This window comes from Benincasa hispida, chromosome 9, assembly GCF_027475165.1.
Source record: "Benincasa hispida cultivar pf3 chromosome 9, pf3_genome.v1.1, whole genome shotgun sequence".
Lineage (NCBI taxonomy): Eukaryota > Viridiplantae > Streptophyta > Magnoliopsida > Cucurbitales > Cucurbitaceae > Benincasa > Benincasa hispida.
Window position 1 is genome coordinate 98,514,143 of NC_143486.1, and position 20,547 is coordinate 98,534,689.

Genomic DNA, 20,547 nt, shown 5'->3' on the forward strand with positions numbered 1-20,547 from the left:
GTACGATTGTGGGGGGCATCGGTACCAGTATCTGTGCATTGTGATTCACAAGCTGCCATAGGTATTGCTGAGAATAATATATATAACGACAAAATGAGACATATACGTCTTAGACATGGACCTGTGAAACAATTGTTAAAGAGAGGAATTATTTCCTTGGATTTTGTGAGATCTGAGCAAAATTTGGTTGACCCTTTGACCAAAGGCCTAACAAGGAAAATAATTTTAGAATCATCCGTAAACATGGGGCTTAAACCCTTATAGGATTCTATAGCCCTTTATCTAGGTAGTAGGGGTATTCAAAAAACCCGATGACCCAAAAAAATCGATCAATCCAACCCAACCCATGCGGTTTAGGTTAGGTTATCAACTCATTTGGATCGGGTTGGGTTGAAATAAATGAAAATTTTATGGGTTGGATTGGTTCATGAGTTCATCTAATGTAACCCAAACCAACCCGAATTTGTTATTAACTTTAAAATATATTTTTTATTACATATAACACAATTATTTATACATATATTGATTTTAATTTAATTTAATTTCATATTTTTTCAATAATTTATTCTTCAACAACTCTCAAAAGTAGTTTCTTTGCACTTTAGAAAGAAACTTTTCACTACATAAATTGAAATTGAGTTGTTAATCTTAATTCAATATATGAAAATAATTAAATAAGACTTTTATATATTTACGTTGTGCTTCTTGTTAGAACAAAATTTTAAACAAATGATCCGATTAACCCGAACCAATCCAAGCCAAATATTTCATAGTTGGGTTGGGTTAGGTTCATTTTTAATAAGAGTTATTTAAGTTAAAAAATTTACCCTCGAATAATTGGGTTTTGTTTAAAAAGTCTTTCAGCTCAATCCAATCCAACCCATGAATACACCTACTGGATAGTCTTTCATAGTCCTTCATTTAGTAGGATTTGATGGAAAGAACTAAAACCTTTTAAAATTTTCATATAAATATGCATTTCGCATTAAATTAAATTTCCACATATTTTTTGCTGCAACAACCAAATCTAGAACTAATTAAGATGTGAGGGACTAGAACAAAATATTTTAAAACTTTTTGTATTAAATTGGAAATAACTTAAAATTTTAACACACAAATTATGTTCTAAGTTTTCTAAGATTTAATTTATGCATTTATGGCACAAATGTACTTGCGTTACGTACACTCATATATATAGAACACTTACCCAAATTTGCAACTTTTCTCTTCGTCTCATTTTCTTCAAGCTTAAGCTTGGCTAAGCTGTGTTTGGGTGCCGGGAAAGGATCGTACAGAAACTGGAGAATTCGATCGCTCCGTTTCTCGTTGCTGAATTTATGTCAAGTTGAAGGATTAGTCCAGATTTGATTGTCATATTTTTTGCGATAATTCATCGCCGGAGTTTGAGCTTAGAACCCCATTGATTTTCTCAGCAGCAAATCGACTCGATCTCACTTTAATTGCTTCCGGTTTCAATTTTAGGTATTCTGTGGTAACCCTCGGTTAAGATATTTTGATTTTGTTTACCATCTAGTTTTAATTGTTGTCGTAGCTTGCTCTGATTGGTGAGAAAATTTTGTCGCATTTTAGAATAGTGAAATATGTGGTGCATTCGATCTACTGTTATTAGATTGATAACTGATATAAGAATTTTAGTTGCGATTTCTCTTCTGATCTATCTCGATATTTGATAACTGATATGAGAAGTGAAGTTTGATTTCCGGATGCATACTCTCCTTTTCTAAATTTCTTGCAGCATTCGCAGAAAATGTGGTTTAAAGTAGTGGCATCTGTTTGAAGCGTCAATTTTTAAGTCTTTTCTTAAATAATTTGTGATATTACTAGACTAGAATCATCTGGATGACTTTGGTCTTTCCCAGTTTCCATTTTTGATAGTTTGGGAAAGTTAGGAATTTAAAGTTTAAGTAACTTTAGGATGGGGGATTGATGAGGCCTGGGATTTGGTAATGTCTTTGGTCTTCCTTTGTCTTGGGTTGAGAAAATTATATAAATTTCTGTCCGTTCCTAAGAAAATTTACGGCTCCATCCTTGTGATGAGCTTATTCTAATCTCATCTCTTTACCTTACAAGTCTGATAAAATTTCCACCCCTCTTTCTCTGTAATTATGTAATACAATTGTTCTTTTCAGAAAGAAAAGAAAAGAAACACCTTTTATAGTGAGGTTGGATAAGTTTTACATTGATTTATTTCTCTAATCCACATTATTTTCTTATATTCTCTAGCAACTTGTGGCTGTCAAGGTAATATGACTGATAACTACAGCAACGTAAGTGTAAGCTCAAGCTCAAGTTTGAATAGCAGCTTTCAAGACACTGAGGATGATCATACAATTGCCAGAATCTTGGCAGAGGAAGAAAACTTGAAGTTTGATAACAAGCTCGGGAAGAGACTCTCCCATCTGGATTCCATCCCTGTACTAACTTCTTTCTACTTCGTTAATTGCTACAATAATTGGATTTTTTACTCTTGTTAAATGTTATCCATGTTGTGAATGCAATGTTCTACTGAATTTAAATGGCCCATTGAATTTAAACTGTAAATACCAGTTTTAGTTAGGTAATTAACTAATTGGGTAAACTGTTCTTGAACATGAAAGCTGCTAGGTCATTGAATGTAGTACTCAAGACTTGTTCTTTTCTCAAAAAATAATGAAAAACAATTTCATTGATTGAATGAAATTGTAAAAAAATAGAATAATAATTTTTGGATTATAAACAATTTCATTGATAGAATGAAAATATCCAAGGTATACAAAAGGATCCCAGGTTATAGCCTTGTAGGGAATACAAAAGATGTTTCCAATTGTCAACAAAAAAGAGAAACTATGGCTTTGTAGTGCTGGTAAAGATTTACACCAAAAGAAAACATTGAAAACAACAAAATGGAGTACTTCTTTGGTGGATTTGGCTTTGTCGTTGAAAATCCTAGCATTTCTTTTGTCCCATATTTTCCATAAGATAGCAGGAACAATGTTGGTCCATATAATTTCTTTATCATAGTTAAAAGTGCTGATCTGTTATGATCATGGCAGCATACTCCTCGGGTTAATGGGGAGATACCAAACGTGAATGATGCAACCTTAGACCATGAACGGCTGTCAGGAAGGTATTGATTTATCTGGTGCTACATCCAAGAACATTAACTTCAAGGAACAGTCTAATGCTAAAAAAATGACTTGCTCTCATTATATTGGCTGAAGATTTGACAATCAAATTTTGACTTACTGTGCTTTGTTCTTTAGCGAGCATACAAGGTAGCTTTTATTGATCATAGTGAGTCCTTTTTTTAACAGACTTGTCACATATGGTTTAGCGGAGCTACAGATGGAAGGTGATGGGAATTGCCAGGTTTTAATAAGTTCTTTCCAATATCTTTTTGTATTGAAATTTATAATTATCCTGCATTTTATTGTTTATTCATCTCATGATATTTCAAATAACATATCTTTTTAATGTATTAATAGTTTCGGGCATTAGCAGATCAATTATTTCGAAATCCTGATTACCACAAGCATGTAAGAAAGGCAGTCATCAAACAGGTGCTGTAAATTAAACTCCACTCATGCGTCTAATCATTTAAGTTGTTCTATCGCTGTTACTTGGTCATAGATTGCTTAATGAATGTTGGTTAAAATAAATGTATATAGAATTTGATAAATGACTATTAAGTCCCCAAGGGATTGACTGACGACTGTAATATGTGAGATAGGGGTTATTGGTACTGGAGGTCTGGAAAATTTCAATTTTGTTTGAATCTTTCTTTATATCTAGCACAATAGTTTGTGGGAGGAAATCAAGTCACCTTTAGCAAATTATTTTTCACAGTTTTCAACTCTCTTTTCCAAAACTAAGTATGGAACTGAATAAGAGAAAAGCTACTGGCTTTCTGTTACTAGTTCCTTTGCTTCATTACCCAGTTCTTAGTTGTGTTTTGTCTGTGGTACTGTTTCTGTATATCAAATTCACTAGTGCAGTAAATTTTATTGAACACCGTTCTTGCCTATTCAGACCAGTATCCTGCACTTTATGAAGCATAGCATCTAACTTTCAATAGCCGTCCCTATTGCTTGTATCTCCTTTTTCCCCCAATTTCATGCTTTATTCCAGTTTCGCTTCACTTATGGTAAAAAACTTGAAAACCCACTTGCCACATATTTCTCATTGCATAATTTCCTCTTTTCCTCCCACGCCAGTTAAAGAAATTCAGAAAACTATACGAAGGCTATGTTCCAATGAAGTACAAAACCTACCTCAAGAAGATGAAAAAGTTAGTTATCTATGACTACGCTTGTTGACTTCTCCTCTTTCAAGATGGCTTAGCTTGTCTTATGAATTGAGTAACTGCTTCTTCAAATTCTAACACAAAACTTTGCATCTCACTAGATCAGGTGAATGGGGAGATCACGTTACTCTACAAGCAGCTGCAGACAGAGTATGTTGAATGCCTAATTCTTATGTAAATGCTGTGAAACTCCTTTCTATGAAATCTTCTTGCGCTGCTAGGAGTTTGGGTTAAAAGATACAATTCATTTTCCTTACATTTTCTTATGAAGGCTTTCGTGTAAAAATTTCCTTTGCCAATACCTAAGTTTCTAATATTTATAACCTCGTGTGTCATATTTGTTTCGCTGGAAGATCCTTTCGTATTCACCACAATGTGTTTCAATGCACTTAAAGCTGTTCCAGACAAATGTTCAGTGGATTTTGTTTCCCTCCACCTGTCTTTCTTCTTTTCTTTCTTCCTTTTTCAAAGGGAAAAAAATTATATCTTTTATGTGTCGGCGTATGTTGTGTACTCACGTGTTTTTGTCTTGTAAGTGTTGTAATTCCCCACGCTACTTCCTGGGGACACTATTGTTCCTTCAAATGCTGACCCTCCCATATATTTCGCTTGAAGGCTTTCCTGCGACTGTTGTTTACTCATGCAAGTGCCCAAACAGAAATTCGTGGATATATAATCATTTTTTTCATTTTTGAAATGGAAAAAACAATAATTATCTCTTTCCATACAAACAAGAAACATATATTGCAAATCAGTGACATTTCGAAGAAAAACTATGAGAAGTGAAATCAGAAGACATAACTCCAATTTGAATTTTTTATCATTCCCTGGGTATGGATTTGTTTTTATTGATGAACGGGTATATGGACAAGCACGGTTCAAATTGTGACACCTTCATAGCTGTTAGCGTTGATCTTGTGGTCTCGTATCTGCAATGTAATAGAACTCTCTTTGATGATAATTTGGCTCTCTTTTCTAGCATTTTAGCCAAGTCTTTAGCAACTCATGTGTATGCCATGTCGATATTGTTTCTGCTGTTTTGATGCTCTCTTACTATTGTTTATTTTGTGACTATTGATTTTGTTAATTTGTAGTTTGCTGCAAAAATCTGCTTAGTCACATCTTTCCGAGACACCTGTTATATCGAGATCCTTCCCAAAGACAACAATCCCAACAAAGGTAAAGATTTCAATTACATATCAGTTAAATTATTATGATTGAATTGATATATCTTTAATCTGAAGGACCTTATACGTTACCCATTAATTAGGAAGATACTTGAATTTTAAACCCTGTTAAAATATCACTGAAATTTGTGGACTGATTATCAGACTGTTATTTAGGTTGCAAGGTGGAAAAAGTTCTAGTAAGCAATTTGTCCAACACTGCCTTCCTGTTTGGGAGTTTAAACACTTCTGATAAATAATTGCGCCACTTGATAAGTAGTTTTGCAGATTCCCTCAAAAGCAGTTCTTTGTAGCATTCTAATAATTGGTAAATATGTTCTAACAGCTGGGATTTTTAAACCATTTTCATAATAACCTCCTTTTAAAAAAAAAATTAATTAATTAATTTCTCATTTTTGTTTCTTGTTTCTCATTTCTTCTTTTTAAATAATTAAAAAAACAATCTTTTAAAATGTCTTCATCAGAGTGCTATTTTCATGGAACAACTTGAAAAGAAATATTGCGCTTAGTACTAATAACTTAATATCATTTGAGAGGGACTGAAATAATCATATAGACAGCAGGACTCCTCTTGGAAACTAGATGACAACAACACCCTTGAAAGTTGAACCAAGAACGTTGCCACCAATACCATGCTTGAATTTTTGTCACATTTTTACCTCTGTACAACATATCTGCATCACAATTTAGAATATTGATTGAGGCATTATGCGTATTCCGGACTCTCAAGCCTCTAGTTCTTATCCAAATGAGTTAGTGATCTCTATATTTGATCTAATTTTGGCAATCCTTTCATGTTGACAGAACTTTGGCTGAGCTTTTGGTGTGAAGTGCATTACAATTCGTTGTACGCCAGTGGAGGTGATATATACCCAATTAGACTGCCCTGGTTGTTTCCTATTCCATTACCTTTTCTTACTGTTGGCTAAGATTTCTTCCATTAAATCTTCATTCAGATCTTCCTACAAGAACGCCGAGAAGAAAACATTGGCTTTCCCTTTTCTAGAGTAAGTAATGAAACAGTATCATCATCCCCATATCGACTTCCTCGGTTTCCTATGTACGAAATCTTGGAAAGTAGCTAACACAACAACGCCATATAGTTCTTCAATACAAAAAGATTGTTTTGTTACCTTTCTGGACGGAAAAGTAGCTCGCGGACTTGTGGAAACGGAATATATAAGGTGTAAGCATAGGTATTTATACACAAACTAGAAAAAAACAAAAAAATTAGGACAATTTATATATATTCCAAGATCCTCTTAATTGTTTGGTATAGTTTTGGAAGAATATTATGATTGAATGTTCAGCTTGCTCATCGCTCGTGTGTCTGTATATATTGAATTGAGTTTGATCTTTGCTCCTCGTCATTTTCTGTATCTTTCTTTTTTAGGAGTATTTAACTTTAAAGTTTTTTTTTCCCCTTCTGCATTTGAAACTCTTGGGAAGTATTGTAGTTGAAATTTGTACAATAAGAGGCACTAAATTACATATAATCGTGTGGGTTTGAGGTTGTTTGCAGTTCCATGTAGAAAATAATACTTTACTTGAATTATACAAGGATAATTTCAAAACTGTTAATCTATCAGTATTTTCATTTTAATGAAAATGAAAAAGTGATGTGGTAGTGATTTATAAAATAGTAGTACATATGATAAAAGTAACATATTTCACCTTTCTTTGAACATTAGTATATGTTCTAGAAAGATCATTTAAGATTTCTAAAGGTTTGTTTCAATTTTTAACCATTGAAATTCGAACTTATGATCTTCTTCCTTAGAGGTTAAGTTCAATCTTCATCTTTGTAATTATTATACTACAAAAAGTCACATTTAAATATTAAATAAGTTTGGGGAGAGAGAGGGAGATGGAATTTGGAAATTATGGAAAGTTGTTGCTTCTCTCTTCTCACCATCAATGTATTTGAGGGAAACGAAAGATTCTATGGATCGTTTGGTCTAAGATTTTACATATGTTTAAGAATATGATATCTGGGAGTAAAATACATGGAAATAAAAAATGATTGTGTTTGGTTGTGTATAGGAAATGCTATTAAAATTTTATGAACAAAAATAATGTTTGTATATAATTTATGAAATTAAGCATAACAATCTTATATAATTGTAATAGTTTAATTAGTTAAAAAAATAAATATCATTCAATATATTGATAAAAATTAATTAATTAAAAATCAATAATAATTTTAATTATAAATATTTGAAATTGAGTAATATAGAATTAAAATCAACCAATTAATATATCGTCATATTAATAGAGAATATTAAAAAAGTTTTATAAATAAGATACATAAATTAATCACAATAAATAATTAACTGAATGTAAATAATTAATAATGATTATATGTTTATAATGAAACATCAAATTAAAATTGATCTCAATAAATAATAGTTTGATTATAAAAAAAATAACAAATGATCAATCATTATTATTGAAAAATAAATTCTTGTACTAATTAAATTTAACTAATCCTAATTTACTATTTAAATATATTTTATATATTATTAGCTAATTAATTATTTATTTATGTAAAAAAATAATTGCATTATTTAATAAATTTTTAAAAAATAATTGCATTATTTAATAAATTTTTATTGTAAAATTAATTAAGTAAATAGTTTAATAGATTATTATTATTTTATTAAAATAAATGTCTATAATAATTTTTTCAAATTAATATTAATAAATTAATTAACTATACTCAACGAAATTATATATAAAATGAAAAACAGATGTAAAGGGAAAATGAGAAAACTTACCGTTTTGTCTGGAAATGAAGATGCTTGGGTATAATATTTTCAAGTTAAGTGCTAAAAACTATGAAATAAACCTGGATTTTGGATGCATGTATCAATTTTCATGTAGAAAATTCTCTAACCAAACGACCCTTTAGGAGGTAAGTACAATATGAAGGATGATAATAGGGCATGAATAGAAAAGAGGGAGCGACAAAGAATTAAATTTTAGATTTTTTTTTAAGTACAAAATTCTAGAAATTTAAACTTAGGGACTTTTGATTTTGTATTTATACTTTAACATTTGAGAATAAAAACACAAACTTACGCTTTCAATTGACCCCATTCTTGCATTATTTCACTCAAATATATTCCTCCTCTCTTGACTTTTTTTTATGTTTGAGTTAGAGAAAAATACCGTTTTCACGAATGTGTATTTGGTCTCTAAGAAAAAAAATTTAAAAGATCTCTCAAATTATATTCGCCTAAATGGACACAAGATGTTCTAAAATAAATATATCTTTAAATATCTCTCATCTTTCCCCATCTAGAGATTCTACTCGGATTGATTCATTGTGCATATTTTGATTTCAGGTCGAGAATGTCCTCTTCAACGTCCTCGGTTTCGATTTCACTTCCTGAAAATCATGTGGTTGTGAGTTTCTCTGGCTCCTTTATTGACATAAACAATTTCATATGTATGATTGAATTGGTGTAGGGGAAAAGGCAATCAAATGCATCATCAAATGTATCAGAATGACCATGAACTTGACAGTTTTTCACTCAGTTTGGCTTTGAGTTCATGTGCCGATCTTGCCACTCTAAAACAGGGGGACATCTTTTATTCTCTGGTCATAAAAATTGGGTGTGGGATTGAAAACTATGTCGTCTTTGGGAGTCTAATCGACATGTATGCCAAAAATGGCAACTTGAGTTATGCTAAATTGATATTTTCTGAAGTCCCATACCCTGATTTGAAGTGTTGAAACTCCATGCTTAGTGGGTACAACCACCATGGGACCAGATCAAGTTACAATTCTTCTTTTCTTACTTTCTGCTTGCAATCGCAGCAACTCAGTTGAAATACGGCAGTTTTTATGGAACTGTATGAAAGAAAGTAATATTGTGCCAAATTCTAAGCACTATTCTTTCATGGTAAGCTTGCTAAATGGAGCTGGGTTCATGGGATGGTGTTGTAGAGATGAGGAGAATAATAAGGGAGATAATGGTGGGAAAGGATCTGGTGTAAGTTAGATTGGGGCCAAAACACGTATCCAAGCATTTTCTTCTGGTTTGCAGATTATGCACAATGAATCAATCCGAGTAGAATCTTTAGATGGGGAAGAGGAGAGAGGAAAAAGATGAGTGAGATTTTAAAATATATTTATTTTTCAACTCATCTTTCCACATCACTATCTCGAGATTATAATTTGAGGGAACTTTTAAACCTATTCTGAACTAAAATGACCGACCAAATGCACACATTCTTAAAAACTCAAGACTAAAAAGGTATTTTTTTTCCATAAATTTCCATAGTAAAAAAGAAAAGACTTGTTTAATTTTAGCTTTGCATGAACTTCATCCACTGGCTTTTTCACCATTTCAACTAGCTACTCTACAATCTCTCTCTCTATAAACACACTGTTCCTCACTTATATCCCTCCATACACTCACAAAACGTTCATTCCATCTACTTTTAGTTTCACACAATGTTGTGTGTGTATATATATATCATCTCCTTATAATATTAACTAATTGGCATATGCGTATTCTTCTATTTACAAAAATAAGATGAACATTCTTTTAAATTGAGGACATGACATCTTTTCATTTTTTTTTAGCACAAATGCAGAAATGGAAAGACAATTATCGTTGAACTACTCATTTTAACTAACATTCTCTCGTTAGCAAAAATAATGTTGAAATAAGTTAAGTTCGGCAGAAATGTGAAAACGTTTGCTTTTTCTTCTTTTTCCTTAATATCATTAATGCATGAATTTTTTACTCAAAAAAATTTCTGGTATCTGTCAAACAAATAAACAAAACTAGCAAAGTTATCGACGTATAAGCTAGAGCTACGTTTTAGTGAAGTGGGCATAGAATGGACTGTCCCCTGTTACACAAATGCAAGTATGCACATCTGCTCTCACTTACCATTCTCTATTTTCCTCAGGATCTCAACTCAACAATTCGTTTAGGCCAATTAATGCTACATATCTAGAATTTGGGAGGCAGCGAATCAAAACTTGAACTAATTACCTATCATTAATTTATTATAACTCATCGTGTTCATTCGATTCGGGTTGGGATTCAGACTCGGACTGGGCATTTTCACTTGCTGGAATCTCTGAGTCCTTGGCTGATTGGTCACCTTGGGGTGAACTCTCATCAGTTGATGAATTGCCGTTTTTCACCTCTTCTTTACTGCTCTCTGATTCGTTCACAGGTTTCTCGATCTTAGGCTTTGGTTTGGGAATCTTGTCGATGCTAGAAACCTGTATGTATGTAGATTTTAGTTATATAGCAGTAGTATTGGAGAATGGCACAATGTGAAAAATAATTTTTTAGATCATTAGATGCCGGAGAGAAAAGTTCAAATGGGAAAGAAAAAGGAAAAAAAGAAAGGGTTTTCCTAGCATATATTTAATGGTTAAGAGGGTAGCTGTCACATTATCTATATATTGAATGAAGAGTTGGATTGTTTTTTTAGATTCAAATGGAGAGCAGCAAAATACCTTTTCTTGAATGTTAAAAGCCTTCGAGTATACATCTTCGGATGTAAATACTGGTGAGCTAGATGCCGAAATCCTACAGAGAAAAGAACCCTTTAGTCATTTTTGCTATAATGTAGTAGTACGGGTTCGTAAATCAATCCAATATACTCCAAACTAGTATTCATTTTGATAATGTTCTAAAGCAAATAATAGTTTTAGGAAGAAATAAAAGTGATCACTAGAAGCCGAGCTCAGTAGCGTGAGCTTGTTACCTCTAGCAGAGGGGCACACTAAATTTCAAAAAGGGGAATTGTGAGAGGTCGAGGCATTAAGTTATAATCTCCCCCTCTACCCTTTTTTGGAAAAATAAAAGTGCACTAGAAAGTTTATAATTAATCTACAACCAGAGTGCAAGGAAAAAGTGGTAATATAATTTTTAAAAAGAAAAAAGAAAAACACGCACACACACACACACATTGAAAAAGAACTGAGTTGGCAGAGAAAAAATCGCCCACTAAACTGTAATCACCATCTCTACATACAAAACAGCGAACCAGGACAAAACCATCCCATTCATAGCAATTAGCATATAAATTTGGGAAATCCAGGAAAATAATAGGCATCAATTCAAAAGACAACTGATAGGCAATATATTAGGAATTAGGGAATAATATTTGAAGCGTTCAAAGCACCTTCAAACGTACACATGATAAATATAGAAGCATCATATTGAAATGATAATCACTGAATAGCGTCACATTTTTCTGGGTCATAAAGTCCAAACCAAAATTCATACTTCTTTTTTTCCAATGACTTTCGAGACTCTAAAAATAATCTAGTCAAAGAATCTGAAATATCAACGTCAATTCCTCATATCAAGAGGCAAGATTAACTTCCACATTAATAGATTAATTTAGAAGTCTACTGAACAACACTTTGGGTGTTTTTGTTTAACTTTTCAAATGTTTAATTTTGAAAATAAGTCATTTTAGAAAAAATTGAAGTGGTTGGAAACCCCTCAAAATAACTTTTAAAACACTTTCAAAGTGTATTTTAAACAGTTTTTATCACAAGAGTTTAAATAAGAATGATTTTTTAAAAAAACATTTTTTCTTTAGTCAATCCAAACAAACCCTTTATTTCAGTCAACAAACAAAAGTCTGGAAGGAAGCCAGTCAAAAAAGCCCCAACAATCTAGTTCATGTCATTCTTTTGTTTCTATCCACTTGTGTATTATTTTAACAAAGTCCGTTTGTATGGAGAAAAAAAATACTCAATTCGGCTAATCAGGACAAATCGCTTATTACGGTAGATAGAACTAACCAACAGAAGTAAGTCAGCGGTAGTAATTATGAACATACCAGGATACCAAGAGAGTACATGCACAGGCAAAATAACACAAGACTTAAGAGAACCAGGGGGATGCAAGAAACTAGACATTGAGATTTAAGTGATAACTTACTTCTTCTGTTCAGCTTCCTTCTCATCCAACCAGATCTTGAACTTGTCACCATCACTTTTTACCTAGACAAGCCACACAGAAAATTTCTCAAAAACTATGGATCAAAAGAGCAATTCAAGATCAATAACTCATAAATACTAAAATACAAAAGAAAACAACACAATGCAAAACCTTACCTCCTGTATTCTTTCTTTTGGAACCCAAGGTTTCTTGGTCTCCCAATTTTGTATGATCTGCAATTGCTCAAAAAGACCAAAAGGTAAATTTCTTATTAAGTTTTTAGAAGAAACCAAATTGCAAGGATGAAAATATAACCAAAAAAAAAAAGGCTCACAAAGACAACGAACCTTGGGACCACAGAAATTACATAAAAAAGCCTCAGTTGTTGGTAATCAAACAAAAGAACAAATTTAAAATTAAAAAAGAAGAAGAAGAAATAAAGGACAGGATTAGATCAGATGAATGAATCCAAAAGGAGAAGCGTTAAAATGCACTAGACCTAAAACTTCTGTACATGTACTATATAAATTATAAAAACCTGAAAACTTCTCCGTTTTCTTTCTAACCATGAATTCTACACAACAATTAAACCAACTTGACAAGGTAATCGGCCTTTATCCTGAAAAGAAGAAACTCATACAACTTCCTACATCATGGCAATACTTCAGCCTTGAGTCATGCAGATACTGAAAGTATACCAAAAGAAAATCCACAACTAAGAAGCACAAGGGCATTTACACAAGTGATTCTAATCCTTCAAAACACACACAAAAAATAAAATAACTGAAGACAAAATGGAAGGTCCCTAAATAAAGTCAACCCAATAACCCTCCCCAAGCGTGATCAACCAAAACCTTTAAGCCTCCACAGTTCAGAGAAGAGAAAGGGAGAAACAAGGGTAAAGAAACCAGACAATTATACTATGATTTGCAAGTAAAGACGTCCCAGGAGATAATCTCTTTGCTCAGAAGAAAGATTATACTACTAATGATAAAACATAGAGAAGCAAACTTTGACCTCTCCATCATAAAGGGCACAAGAACACTACAAAGAGGAATTTTCCATGGATAAATAAGAGAAGAAACCAGGATGTTCTTAGGAAGGTATAAATATAATCTGGTCACAGAAACTACAACTAGAGCATAGAGACCAATATCATCTTTTTTAGGAACAACCAGAGAGCAATATCTAAACGCCATAATCCTTCCAGAAAAGAACCCTAATCATCACAACAGAATACTTAAAGAATGAAACAAATTAGGATAACAGAAACACCAAGAGATCAAATAATGTTGATAAGAAATATGATTATACTCCAAATCTAATCAATTCTAGTTGGATATTCTTCGTGTAAACTCTCCACGGGAGAACAGTAAGTTATATTTGTTGGCCGATTTTCTGTAAACTCCTAAAAAAGATTTTATTATATACTATTGTAACCCTGCATCTTAGAAGAGTGCACACAATCTAATATTTTTTCCACGTATTACAGAAAGGGATAAGTTGTTTTCCGAAACCTAAAAAGTCTTAAAACAGGCATTAGGTTGATGGAACCATTCAATGTCTTGCCAATTAAGATTCCACATGCATGCGCGTGAAACACAGACAAAAAAAGTAAATCTAAATGAATACACAACTAATAAATAATAAAAAGACTTACCGTTTGTAGGTCAAGAAGATATTTGCGAGCTGCTTCAACAGCCTGAGGTCTTGCAGTGAGCTCTTTCAATCTACGTTAAAAATAGATTGGTATGTAAAACTTTACTGGCCATAATGTCAACTTCGGTAACATAGCACTCTAATATTGGGATGCTAAACTCAGTCCAATTTACAGACATATAAGGCACTCCTGTCAATCTTTATAAAAAAAAAAGGGCACTCCTGTTATTCATAAGTACCTAAAGAATATTGGGTCACCAATGCCTTTTAACATGTCAAGGCGTTCTTGAAATTCTGTAGCAGAAGCATCTTCACCATCCATATATAGCCAATCTTGTACCTAAAGAAAGGGGAAAAAAGGGGGTAGTGATATAAGCTTCATGGCAAGCATCATCCCAATACCGCCAAAACAAATCCTAACCTCATCAAGTTTCTCAATAAAAGCTTGACGCTCCTCACTTGTACAAACTTGTTCCAACTCATTGGAGGTTTCAAACTGGAATGAAGAATAAACAAATCAATAAACATAGCCATAGAAGTATTGCTGCAGAAGTTGTAGAAAACTGCTGCAAAGAATAAGACGGTGGCCTACAGATGATATTGTACAGCAGTAAGGATAGAAGAGGAAACCCAGAACCAGGTTTTGAAAAATGAATAATGTGTCATTCTTGCATAAAAGAATGTGGATCTGAATCTGATTGTGATAAAATATAAATATTCCAGTACTTCTACCCTTAAAAGGTCTAAACAAGGAAGCAAATAATGATATGTATAGACATGCCCAATTACAGTAATACTCTTTGCATCTGCTGAAACACAGTTTCTAGCTTACCCTGACTTATTTATTCACAGTTTATATATTCATGTTAGAGAAATCCAGTTCATAATGTTAACTTATTTAACTTCAAAGTTTCAAACCACATGCTTATCAGATATAAATATGGAAATAAACATTGGAAAATGAGTTGAGGTCCTAAGCGATGTAAACTAGTATTTATGTTCAGATACATCCTACTCCTACACCTCGATGCACAATGATGAGTACAGTTGATCAATTATATCCATGAGGTGGAGAAGGTAAACAACCTATTAGTAAACAAGAAATTTTTGGGGAGGCAAATAGTTTAATGCAAAACAATAGATAACCAAAAACCAAAAACTGAATGATATAGTAGTTCCTGCTTTGAATTTCCTTCTTCTTTTTAGTTCCTGTTTTGACAACTTCAAGTCCTCTAATTGAAATTAATAGGATAAGAGTTGACTAATATTATTAATGCTTCCTACAAAAGATCTCATAGGAATTTAAGAATGATGAACCTCTAACCTTCTCCTTGGTAGCGTATATATATCCTTCCAAGTTATTTTTAAGCTCCGCAGTTCTTCTTCTCTCTGCATCCTTTTTGTCCAGTGCTTCTAGTTTACTTTTGGCTTCAGCAAAAGATTCTTTGGAAAGAGGAACTCCTGGCCCCGCGGTCTTCTCAATGATCTTTAAATCATATAATAAAACAAAGAATGACGAGAAGAACAAGTGTTAAAACAATATTAATCCATACCAGATTAACTCCTACAAGAGACAAGAAGTCTAATTGCTAATAAACTTAATAATTCACAATACAATAGCCACTGCACTAACCTTGAGTGGAATTCTGAAAGTTCGCTTTTTCAGCTTTTTTTCAGTAGCAAGCTCAGGTGTACCTTGTTCCTCTGTACTAGGGTTGGATGTGCTATCAACCCCACCATTTTCAGGGATCAACGTGTCATTCTTTCCTTCTGAAGTATTTCCAGAATCCTCCACTGTTGCATTGGATGAAGCAATTGTTGAATTCTCAACTGAAATATTCTTCCTAGGTACATCTACCCATTCTGATATTTCAATGACAGCATCTGCTCGATCAAAAGACAAAATTCCACTTCTACTGAGAGAGAAGTGTAATGTTGCCTTGATGGGAGATGACAAGTTCCGAGTAGAATACCTAAAGAGTACATAGAAAGAAATCACACTGTAAGATTTGAAATACAGCACATTATCTGTTAAGCTCGGGCTCAGCTTGATTAAATAGATCTGCTAGTTGCTCAGATCATTGACAGTCCTTACTTCTCACTAGTGTCCGTCAAACCAGAAACAGCATATTGAGCAAATGTGGGAACGCTGACACCAGGTGGTAGAAGATCATTTTCATATGCAAGTGAAAGTTCAAAATCCTTATTGTGGACAACTGATCTGTACATCTATGATACATGCAAGTCCAAAAGTAGTACAGTAAGAAAAATAGTTAAGAACTTTATTGAAGATTCATGTTTTAGTAGATTGATATCATTTATTTACCTTACTGTGGAGTTTCTTCATGCGCGGTACAAGCACTTGCCTGGTGCTCTCATCCTTTAAGAGATCGGGGCCATCTAACTCGACAACAAATCCATAGGGAGAACCATCCACCATTCCAAGCTTACGGTTCAATTTGATTCCATCACTTAAATTGGCAGCATGGAGAGCTGCACCAAGTACAATAGCTTCATCAGCATCCAGATGTTTGTCCAACTCATTCCTTCCAAGGAACTCCTGGAGCGTTGCCTGTCAGAAGGGGAAAAAAGGAATTGTTCTCACTCTCACAGAAAATTATGAAGACTCAACCAAAGAAATTAAAAAATTAACCAACTAAAACCAAACTATCTATTTTAAACTAATAATGAAAAAGTCAATTCCTAGAGGGGAACACAGAACATGTCTAATGATACACAAGTCTAATCACACTCATGGCATGTAGGTGCATGCCACAGGGGAACATAGAATTAAATTCATCCCAAGTCGAAATTGCATTAAGCATAAAGCTTTATCTATGATTTAGAAATTACATTTGTATTAATTGGGGTGATTCCATTCACTCTTCAATTTTTTTTTCCTTTTTGTATTGTCCTTTTCATTCAACTTTGTTTTGTTAAAAATAAAAATAAATAAATAAAAAATAAAAATAAATAAATAAATAAAAAGGGAATAGCCTTTCTTTCCTTCATTGGCTTCTACTTTTGAGGAACAAGAAAGACAGCACATACAGGTGCCAATTTTTAGTTGAAAATATATCTACCAAGGAAACAGGAGAATTCCGTAGAGATAGATTGCAGTTCTATTCCTTTGATAATTTTACAACGAAAAAGCAAAGCAAGCAGCATGTGGAGGGTGAGAATTGATAAATCCATCATACTGGAAGGTTGCAAGATGATAATGAAAAGTAAACACAGGAATAAAAGCTACAACTACAACAAAACATAATGTTTGAAATATAAAGGAAGACAGTTGACTTCCAACCTGCAATTTTGGCACCCGTGTAGCACCTCCAATCAACTCCACAGCATATATATCGTCCATCTTTAAACCTGAATGCTTTAACAGTTCTTTCACGGGTAAAAGAGATTTCTCCCACAAATCCCCACACAATTCTTCAAACTTCTCCCGTGTTATGGTGCTCCTGAAATAGAAACAGGTTACCAGGAAACTCAGAAAGCAACCGTATCCATAATTCTTAGTGCCAGGGACATGATAAACTAATGATTCCACTTATGAGTGGCAAGATGGGGATGCACTACACACAGGAAATGCATATTTGGTAAATAAGAAAGGACGGCTATCATGTAAAATGAACATAAAGACAGTAAAAATTGTTGCTTGAGTTTGTGCAATGTTTTCAGCAGTCTAGAAACCTTCAAAACAGATAACCAAGACGATTCACACTTTCTTCCAAAGTGTCCTTTTTCCCTACAGATTTAAAATATTCAACCATGATACCACAAATCAAGCTATTTTTGTTGAATACTATGGCATATACAGCATTTAAATTGCCAAATATATATGCATACATTTGAAAAAAGATTCCTTATGAAGAAATCTACTTACCTAAAATCTCGATCATCATAGAGAGATTCAACTGAAATTGGAGCGGCTGTATTTGCACTCAAAATTTCTTTAGTTCTTTTAACTTGTTTCTTCAGTTTTGCCATAGCCTTGGGATTGTTCCTTACATCCACACCATTCCCAACTTGTTTATTGAACTCATCAGCAAAATATTCAACTAGTCGTAATTCCATATTCTGGCCCCCGAGTTCTGGGTCCCATCTAACATCCTTCACCTATACGACATGCCAAACTAGATAAAGATATGGCAAGGCACAGAAGAACTAGTACAAAGAGCGAAAAAAGTGATGAGAGACTATCATTTTACCCTAATAGTGGTCTCAAACATGTAGGGAAAGAAAATTGGCATAAACATCTTTTTTCTTTTTTTTAGTGAAGAACCAAACTTCTATTAAGAAAAAAAAATCAAAGAATAAAAGGGCATTAAAAAAGGGAGGCAAACTACAGGCAACCAAAATTGTCTCTGTCATATCACTAGCCATTTTAAAACCACAAAATAGTTACCATTGCAAAACGAAGGCTGAACATTCCCAACTTAGAGAATAATAATAAGTGTGCCGATAATAAAACCTTCCATTTTTTAATCACCAAGAATAAACTACAAAGTACCAGTTTTTTGTAAAGGGTCATCGTTCACCATGTATGGTGCACTGGTGCAATACTTTATTTGCATTTCCAGGACAGTTCTTTCACCTACCAAGAATAAACTATGGCAAGGGTAACAATTAAATATAGATAACGCCATTTTCCTACTGTTCTTCTGGACATTGTCAGCCAACTTGAATTGATGTCAAACCAAGCCAAGCCCTTAGTCACGAAATTACCTAAACTCATAAGTACAAACTATCAACAAAACTTTTTTCTCTCGGATAAAAGTTCTCAAGAATTTATATATATATGTACATAGGAAGGGTCTTGAGAATCTTTTCTTCCTTTACCAATAAAAAAATTCAGACAAAAATAAACAATTTAACTCCAGCAAGTGCATAAGACATAATTAGTTTGAAAAGCAACCGATGGCTACAAAGACTCCGGTTGAGCATAATTTTACCTGAAATTGGTTGACCGACACAGTCTTCCCATACTCTTTCGCATTGTAGGACGAAAAATAAACAAGCGCTGCATAAGTATTGCTTGAACCCATATCGTAGAAAATAACATGCCTCGACTCATTGGAAAAATTCTTATCAATTCCATATTGTAGCGCTGCACCAGAATGTTCATTGATCAATGAAAGTACATTTATCCCAGCCAGTTGCGCTGCTTGAAGTAGCGCTCTTCTCTCTGCTTGCCCAAAGTATGGTGGCACAGAAACCACGACATCTTTCACCTGCACTTTCGAGTGAAACTCCGCTAAATTCGAAGCATAAGCCAAAAGCATTGCCAACAGTTCCTCAACCGAGTAAATAGTCACATTGTCATCAGTTTTGAAACCAACAGCACCCCTCGAATCTTCCACAATATCAAATGGTAAGTACAATGAGTCTGCCAAACTTTTAGTATACTTATAGGGCTTCCCAATCATGTCCCTGATTTGAGAAAACACCTTATTAGGATACCGCGCAACGAGACCAGCCGCTTCTTCGCCGATTAGACGAGTTCCCGATTGAAAGGACACCAAGGCCGGCGATTTACGCTTCGACATTTCATTGATCGCGATCGAAATTGGACTCTGTCCAGGTTTCAAATTCACGACAGCAACTTTAACCGATTCAGACCCCAGATCTATACTAGAAACCGCAGAATCCGACGGATAGAAAATTAGAGAAAAAACAAATAACAATAACCCGAACTTCATTGAGATCGACGCCATTCTCTACTCTTCAGCTCTGCCCAAACAGCAACAAAACAAGAAAAGAACACAATAAACATTCATTTCAAGACGCTTCAACCACATTATAGAACAATCAGAAAGAAAAAAACTTCAAATTAACAATCATTTACACGAGAAAACATGAGTACGAAACAGAAAATCTACCGGGAAAAGCAGATGATCTGGAAACCCGAAACGGAAAAGAGGATCAAGCAAAAAGATTAGGTAACAAACAGGAACAATGGCGACTTAGAAGGAGAACGAAACCAGCAAAACATGGATCGCATTCTCCATGGACGGAGCTTCCGTTTGTTTTTTGTTTAGTTGACGAGAGAAAATATTAATGGAAAATCAAAAGTTTTTTCTTTCTACTAATAGTATCACTGAAGACGAGGGAGGGAAGTTTGGGGATTTATTATGTAAATAAATAATCCTAGCTGGAAAGTGTTGAGCAATATAGCCAATTACTATATGCCACGTGGTAATATCTACACGTGGCGGTTAGGGAATCGTTCGGTGGTGTTGTGCTCGCCGTGGTCATGGATGTGTGTAGACAACTATTGGGAGTTTCCTCTACAGCGTGCCCATTTTTTTTCTAAACGACTATTCAATCATATCTTGACACGTGTATCCCTCCGTTAAATTGTCGTGTTTATTTTTTACGTGTATTTAGGTTTATACCAGTAACTTTATTATTAAATTTTCTTTTTGATATTTCTACATGGACATGATGGATGAATAATATTTTT

At 33.6% G+C, this 20,547-nt stretch overlaps 2 protein-coding genes across 3 annotated transcripts; one reads left to right on the top strand and one right to left on the bottom strand.

Annotated features, from left to right (window-relative positions):
* The first annotated feature begins 1,113 nt into the window (after window positions 1-1,113).
* LOC120086659 (Cysteine proteinases superfamily protein) lies at window positions 1,114-6,860 on the top strand. Of its 2 annotated transcripts, XM_039043399.2 has the most exons (10): window positions 1,114-1,482; window positions 2,245-2,435; window positions 3,054-3,127; window positions 3,315-3,369; window positions 3,486-3,560; window positions 4,215-4,288; window positions 4,405-4,453; window positions 5,398-5,482; window positions 6,295-6,351; window positions 6,447-6,860. In XM_039043399.2, the coding sequence occupies exons 2-10, from the start codon at window positions 2,268-2,270 to the stop codon at window positions 6,494-6,496; spliced, it is 687 nt and encodes a 228-aa protein (XP_038899327.1). In that variant the 5' UTR covers window positions 1,114-1,482; window positions 2,245-2,267; the 3' UTR covers window positions 6,497-6,860. The 2 variants fall into 2 exon arrangements, with proteins under 2 accessions (XP_038899327.1, XP_038899328.1); XM_039043400.2 differs by lacking the exons at window positions 4,215-4,288; window positions 4,405-4,453 and having other exon boundaries at window positions 1,180-1,482.
* A 3,328-nt stretch (window positions 6,861-10,188) lies between these two features.
* On the bottom strand, window positions 10,189-20,192 carry LOC120085806 (heat shock protein 70 (Hsp 70) family protein). Its single transcript, XM_039042004.2, has 15 exons — window positions 19,964-20,192; window positions 19,037-19,814; window positions 17,968-18,200; window positions 17,383-17,542; window positions 16,405-16,650; window positions 16,174-16,307; window positions 15,712-16,051; window positions 15,403-15,564; window positions 14,500-14,574; window positions 14,318-14,418; window positions 14,080-14,149; window positions 12,596-12,652; window positions 12,420-12,481; window positions 10,979-11,051; window positions 10,189-10,738 (listed from the first exon to the last, which is right to left on the bottom strand). The coding sequence occupies exons 2-15, from the start codon at window positions 19,796-19,798 to the stop codon at window positions 10,517-10,519; spliced, it is 2,697 nt and encodes an 898-aa protein (XP_038897932.1). The 5' UTR covers window positions 19,799-19,814; window positions 19,964-20,192; the 3' UTR covers window positions 10,189-10,516.
* Between the last annotated feature and the right edge of the window lie 355 nt (window positions 20,193-20,547).

Bases quoted from the DNA above. Each gene is read 5' to 3' on its own strand.
- LOC120086659 (XM_039043399.2), top strand. From the start codon at position 2,268: ATGACTGATAACTACAGCAACGTAAGTGTAAGCTCAAGCTCAAGTTTG. The intron at 4,454-5,397 runs GTATGTTGAATG...GTTAATTTGTAG, and splicing joins TACAAGCAGCTGCAGACAGA to TTTGCTGCAAAAATCTGCTT. The intron at 6,352-6,446 runs GTGATATATACC...ATCTTCATTCAG, and splicing joins TTCGTTGTACGCCAGTGGAG to ATCTTCCTACAAGAACGCCG.
- LOC120085806 (XM_039042004.2), bottom strand. From the start codon at position 19,798: ATGGCGTCGATCTCAATGAAGTTCGGGTTATTGTTATTTGTTTTTTCT. The intron at 16,308-16,404 runs GTAAATAAATGA...CATGTATCATAG, and splicing joins TGAAGAAACTCCACAGTAAG to ATGTACAGATCAGTTGTCCA. The intron at 12,653-14,079 runs GTAAGTCTTTTT...GAGCAATTGCAG, and splicing joins ATCTTCTTGACCTACAAACG to ATCATACAAAATTGGGAGAC.